At 47.8% G+C, this 6,526-nt stretch overlaps 1 protein-coding gene across 1 annotated transcript; it reads left to right on the top strand.

The window, feature by feature from the left end:
* Positions 1 to 320: 320 nt before the first annotated feature.
* On the top strand, positions 321 to 6,418 carry Gp93 (heat shock protein 90 Gp93). Its single transcript, XM_089551632.1, has 7 exons — positions 321 to 517; positions 779 to 884; positions 982 to 1,123; positions 1,197 to 1,313; positions 2,853 to 4,691; positions 4,795 to 4,908; positions 6,254 to 6,418. The coding sequence occupies exons 1-7, from the start codon at positions 472 to 474 to the stop codon at positions 6,275 to 6,277; spliced, it is 2,388 nt and encodes a 795-aa protein (XP_089407758.1). The 5' UTR covers positions 321 to 471; the 3' UTR covers positions 6,278 to 6,418.
* The last annotated feature ends 108 nt before the right edge of the window (positions 6,419 to 6,526 follow it).

Below are 6,526 nucleotides of genomic sequence, written 5' to 3'. Positions count from 1 at the left end.
CGTTCGTTTTTAACGCAGTTGTAAACTTTATTTTTGTCGCAGTTCTAAGCTTTATTGCGGGTGCCTACCACCCACTGGTAATTTAAATGCAAATGCACCCTATAATGGCAAGGAAAACACGAACATTTTTCAGTAGACGCCACGTCGGACCACCGCATATTTCACATTCACACATGCTTGTCGCGCGTCGACAGAAACCGAACACAGAGGTAGAACCAAAGATTTCCAGTGCCATCGGGATCAGCGGACCAATGGCGGTGGGACAACACAGCTGGTGTCTAGTCCTAACGGGATTGGCCAGCGCGAAGCGCGTGTTGTGCTCCCATTGGCGGAGTACGTAACATTGGAAAGCTCGCCGGCCATTGCTCCTGTCATTCAGTAGCCGGCGTGCGTCGTGAACATTCCCGGTGATCGAGTTCTTGCGGTTGAATTCCGCACTCGTGGCTCTGTGCCGGTGAGGCGAGCATCAGGATGCGAGCTCTACTACTAGGCATCGTTGTTGTGGCCCTCTTTGCGGGTAAGTTTTCTCGCACGAACGTTGTAATTTGTCGTCGTGTCATTACTGCCGCCGAGGGAGCAGTTAGCGTCTCGGCGTGAAGATTTGCCCTCACAGAGTTCGCGAACTCTGTGTTGGGCTTCAAACTGATCCGTAATTTTTTTTTTTTTTCACACTGTGTGAACAAGTAGAAGCGTCTTCTTACCGTGCTGACGTAGCGTTGTTGCTGACGTTCGACTTGCAACTGCCTGGTGGTAACGTTCCGGTCATTTTTCTTCGCAGGGCTTACCTCGGCAGCAGAGGATGCCGAGTCCAGTACACCGAAGGTGGATGATGACCTGGGCGCCACCCGAGAAGGCTCGAGGACTGATGACCAAGTGGTGGAAAGGTGAGAGCAAACGAGCCTCCGGCGTTCTGCTGCCGCCGTCTTTCGCGAAAAATCTCTGCCGTGATTCAGCGGTGGCCTTGCTTTCTGATTTGCGCAGGGAAGAAGAGGCGATAAAGTTGGACGGCTTGAACGTGGCACAGATGAAGGAGATGCGAGAAAAAGCTGAGAAGCACGCCTTCCAGGCGGAGGTCACTCGTATGATGAAGCTGATCATTAACTCCCTCTACAGAAACAAGGAGGTGAGCCGAAGTCGCGCCGCCGCCGTTGTTTTCGACGTCCTAACATTCTTCCCTCCTTCTGTGAACGTTGCAGATCTTCTTGAGGGAGTTGATATCGAACGCCTCCGACGCCTTGGACAAGATCAGGCTTCTGTCGCTCACCAATCCCGACGTGCTGAATTCGAATCCGGAGCTGACGATACGCGTCAAAGTGAGTACCGGTGTTTATGCTAATGCTTTGATGGCGGCTTGCTTCATCCTGTAATTGTGGTCGATTCGAGCTTGCAGTTGCATTCGGAACTGGTTTTCATGCACCTACTCCCGCCGGTATTAGACGACTTTCGTCGCGTCGCTGACGTGTAATAGAACGCGGCGGTTGGGCCAGCACTTTCGTGTGACGGCATCGTAGCAGTGATTAGCACCTGTGGCACAAGATTTCGCTCCTCATTGTTTGACCTATTCAAAGATTGATAGCTGTTGGTCACCTGCTTCCTTTGTCCGCGTTATTTAAATGTTTGTCCGCACGCCGCTGGCACACGAAAAAAACCATCTTTACTTTCATTCCATTTTATTTGCCGATTTTGTTTCTGTTGCTACAAAATACTTTTTTTCTAGTCTGTACATTTTTCCTATGCTGTGACACAAATTGAATTTGTCATATGTCACGGGATCTTTGTTATGTCAACTCTGTAGAGCTTTTGTGTTAGTTTCGTGGCAGAACTGCTGGCCTAGATCTGCTTGTGCTCTTTTAGTCTGAGCACTTTTAAAAGTTCAGGCGAGTCAACCTATTGTCATGTCACTGCTGTGACGTGCATTGGTCAGTCATGTCCTTTCCTGTCCTCTTCACCCTCCCTTTTTGTTGTTAGAGAACCTCACTTTTTGATATTCACATTTCATAAATCTGCATTCATGGATTATTAAACATGCAGTAGTCACCATTTCTCTATTTAATATAGTTTCCTGGAAGCCAGTCTACTGTGCGATGTCAGTGCACATCAAAGAACCCCAGGTGGTCGAAATTTCCAGAGCCCTTCACTATGGCGTCCCTCATAGCCTGAGTCGCTTTGCGACTTTAAACTCCCACAAAACAAACCATTATCGTTTCCATCAGAGCAGAAACTGATGTTTAGATTTATTGCACATACAACGCATGAGCCCATTTAACCACGTTGAGTCGTGGGTGATAAATTGGGTAGTGTTTTTCAGTCTTCAGTTGTCCCTATTAGCTTTACTGTAGGTATTTAATGAATGCAGGTGGGCAAAAATCTGAAATCACTGCCTCATTCGTACTTCACTCCATGTTGAGTGTTGCTAGTTATACATCTAGCTCGTAGTATGTCATAGTACCGGTATCTCGGCAGTGGTTGGTGTTCAATTAGGCATCAGTTTGTACTGGCTAGTGAATTTGAGTGTTGGTGTTGAGTGTACACAATAATAGTAGTACACACGGGAGGCATTGCTTTGTGGCCAGTCCTATTTGCGCAATGTAATTTCAGGAAAAGAAAATGAGGACGCCTTGTGGTTCTCTCAAATTTCTAGCTCAATGGAGGTGGTCACACTTCACTGCGTATCTACACACATCTGCTTACCATTCATTGCCAGGGAACAAGTTTGTTCTGTTAACCAGAATTTTTTCTTGTGGTTATGATAGTAATTTGAGCTCTATACACATGTTCAATATTTTTTAACTTGCCCTTGCTTGGTTTTGCAACAGTTTACCCACAGAAACGCCCTTTGTGTTGTCTTGCAGAGTGACAAGGAGAATGGATTGCTGCACATCACAGACACTGGCATTGGCATGACAAAAACAGACCTGGTCAACAACTTGGGCACTATAGCCAAGTCGGGCACCGCAGAATTCTTGCAGAAAGTTACTGAGACAGTTGATGCACCCAAAGAGCTGAATGACCTCATCGGCCAGTTCGGTGTGGGCTTCTACTCTGCATTCCTGGTTGCTGACAGAGTCATCGTCACCAGCAAGAACAATGAGGATGAGCAGCATGTGTGGGAATCTGACTCCGGTGAGTTCACCGTTGTCAAGGACCCACGGGGCAACACGCTTGGCCGTGGCACCCAGGTCACCCTACAGCTCAAGGAGGAGGCCCGTGACTTCTTGGAGCTGGACACGCTGAAGAAGCTGATTGAGAAGTACTCTCAGTTTATCAACTTCAACATCTACCTGTGGACATCCAAGACTGAGACTGTGGAGGAGCCCGTGGAAGAGGCCAAGCCTGCAGACACTGAGGGCAAGGAAGAGAAGGATGAAGACAAGGTTGAGGAGGAAGAGGATGATGAGCCCAAGACCAAGAAGGTCGAGAAGACCACGTGGGACTGGGAGCTGATCAACAGTGCCAAGCCCATCTGGACGCGCAAGCCGGCAGAAATTGAAGACAGTGAATATGAAGAGTTCTATAAGGCTATCACCAAGGACACCAAGCCACCGCTGGCTAAGACCCACTTTATTGCAGAGGGAGAGCTGACCTTCAAGGCTCTTCTGTACATTCCAACACAGCAACCAACCGAGTCATTCAACCGGTACGGAGGCAAGGTGGACCACATCAAGCTTTACGTGCGACGAGTTTTCATCACCGATGACTTCCAGGACATGATGCCCAGCTACCTGAGCTTTATCCGTGGTGTTGTGGACTCCGACGACCTGCCGCTGAATGTTAGCAGAGAGATGCTGCAACAGCACAAGCTGCTCAAGGTCATCAAGAAGAAGCTGGTGCGCAAGGCCTTGGACATGATGAAGCGCATCCCTGCTGAACAGTACGAGCAGTTCTGGAAGGAGTACTCGACCAACCTGAAGCTGGGCATCATCGAGGACACTACAAACCGAACCCGCCTGGCCAAGCTGGTGCGCTTCCATTCTTCTAACAGCGACAGGCTGACATCTCTTTCGGAGTATGTCTCTCGCATGAAAGACGGTCAGCAGATAATTTACTATATGGCTGGTGCATCCCTCGATGAAGTGAAGCGGTCGCCCTTTGTGGAGCGTCTGTTGAAAAAGGGCTACGAAGTGCTTTTCCTGGTGGAGCCTGTGGATGAGTACTCCATTTCGTCACTGACGGAGTTTGAAGGCAAGAAGTTCCAGAATGTTGCCAAGGAAGGCCTGAAGGTGGATGAAGGAACACGGGCACGGGAGCGGCACGATGCTCTTGTGCGAGAGTTTGAGCCATTGACTAAGTGGTTGGAGGACGACGTGTTCAAGGGTCGCATTCTCAAGGCCATGGTGTCGGAGCGACTTGCTACTTCGCCTTGTGCCCTGGTGGCCAACCAGTTTGGCTGGACGGGCAACATGGAGCGGTTGGCACGAAGCAATGCTCACGCCAAGTCGCACGACACTATGCGCGACTACTACCTGAGCCAGAAGAAGAACATGGAGCTGAACCCAAGGCATCCACTCATCAAGGAGCTGTTGCAGCGAGTCAAGGATGACAAGTCTGATCCACTAGCACGTGAGATGGCTGAGTTGGTGTACGAGACTGCAACCCTTCGGTCGGGCTTCCTGCTTGAGGACACTCTTGCCTTTGCTGAGCGGGTGGAGACCTTGATGAGGAAAACGCTCGGTCTGCCAGAAGACCAAGGGGTGAGTTACCCAATGCTTGGGTTGATTTTGGATGGAGCTGGCTGGAGAAATTTCCTTGTCAGAGAAATGCATGCCTTGTCTAAGCACATGTGGCTTCTTTCAGGTGGATGAGGAACAGGAGGAAGATGTATTTGAGGGCATTCCCATTGACCTCACGAAGAAGGATGAAGGGTCTGAAGGAGCTGAAGAATCGAAGCCAGACGAGGAGGAAGAACCGGTATGAACAGTGTCTAGGGAGAGGTTTCGTGGGTGCCTTATCCTGAGTTGAATTTACTGGTCATTTCGCTCTACTGTGCCTAGTCACTTTTCGATGGCATTCCGGTTTCCCAAGTCTAGCACTACTTTGCTTTTAATGTTTAATATATTTAACATAAATAAGTTAAATATAACCGGATCTTGTGGGATGTGTTCAGTGTTTGAAATTGGAGCAAGGCCTCGGTGGAGTGACATGCAGTTTGGTCGTATGGCCAGTGTAGCAACTGTGCGGCACAGTAACGAGGCCTTTTCATGATATGGAGCCCATCTTGCTTTCACTGTGGATGGTTTGAATATCACTGCACTTTCAAAAGTGCTGTGAAATCTGAATGTGGCTGGCTTACTTTCATATGATGTGCACATCGTAGTTTCCGGCTTCTACACGTGCACATAAAACTGCTAAATGCATGCTGAACTGAATCTATGCTGTACACTCCTGGTCATGTCTATGAGCAATGCAGTTGCTCTTTTTGTGTTTATAATCCTATTATCAAGATCTGCATTGGCCTATTCAGATCTCTTGCATTATTTTGAAATGAGACTTCAAACCCCCATAAAACCAAAACCATTCCTGGATATTCACCTTGCCCCTATTATTGTGTTTAGGCAGTACGAACTGAAGAACACTAGCTGGTTGAAATTTAGTCTAAAGCCTTCCACTACAGCATGCCTCGTAGTCTCTAGCATTATTTCGGCTAGTAAAATTGGTTAACATGAGTTCTTTGGGCTTCGGGGACCAGACAAGGGCTGTAGAATGCTTTGTTTGAGGTGCTAGCTCTCAAGTTTCCTATTGGTTTGTTGAGTTCTTGCACTCATTTTACAAGCGATTGCGCATGGTTTGTCCAGGAACTGCTGGTGAAACTGCTGTGGCCACTGTATTTTTTGCTTGCCTTCTAGCTGCCTGTGTGGTTTTGCTTGTTGATCTTGGAACGTAGCACTCATGCTTTGTGAATGTGTAGTCGTGTTTGTACAGTGTACCTGGGAAACTCCAGGATTATATGCTCGAAACTAGACATCTCGTAGCTGTAGCCACCGTAGCTGTGTTTTGTAAACGGCGGCCATGAAAGTTTAATTTTCACTTGAAGTCTGAACCACTGTGACCTGAGCTTCCTAAATGTTGTCAAACTGCTATCACTTGCAGTGGCATGCAGGCTTGTTTGAACATTTTTTTTTTTTTGAACAAGTATTCGGAAATGCCTTGCACAATATCCTGCAGTGAGGCCGTAGTAAGCATTACCGGCTGTCACAAATAACTTCATGGAGAGCCCGAACCTGAAGTCTTACATGTTGCTTGTTTTATCTTGCAGAGGGATGAGCATGAAGAACTTTGAACAAGGGACATGTTTTTCACATACAGGTCAACACCAATCACCAGTCATGACATCATCACCTCTGTATATTTATGCTGGTTTCTTGCCAGTGTCCTTTTTTTCTGTTCTGTGAAATAAAACCTTTGTTCGTGTTTTCCAAGATTGGTCTCGTGCTGTGTGTTGTATTCACTGCCTGCTGCTAGTGTAGTCTCAGGGCAACATTTAGCTTAGTTCAATCGTAAGCCAGACCTTACTAGGCAGGCAGGCAGA

This window comes from Amblyomma mixtum, chromosome 7 (genome assembly GCF_055824585.1).
Source record: "Amblyomma mixtum isolate Tamu chromosome 7, ASM5582458v1, whole genome shotgun sequence".
Taxonomy (NCBI): domain Eukaryota; kingdom Metazoa; phylum Arthropoda; class Arachnida; order Ixodida; family Ixodidae; genus Amblyomma; species Amblyomma mixtum.
This window is presented reverse-complemented; position numbering and strand designations above follow the sequence as displayed.

Coding starts and splice junctions, on each gene's coding strand:
- Gp93 (XM_089551632.1), top strand. CDS start 472: ATGCGAGCTCTACTACTAGGCATCGTTGTTGTGGCCCTCTTTGCGG. Junction 1,124..1,196: donor CCCTCTACAGAAACAAGGAG/GTGAGCCGAAGT, acceptor TGAACGTTGCAG/ATCTTCTTGAGGGAGTTGAT. Junction 1,314..2,852: donor AGCTGACGATACGCGTCAAA/GTGAGTACCGGT, acceptor GTTGTCTTGCAG/AGTGACAAGGAGAATGGATT.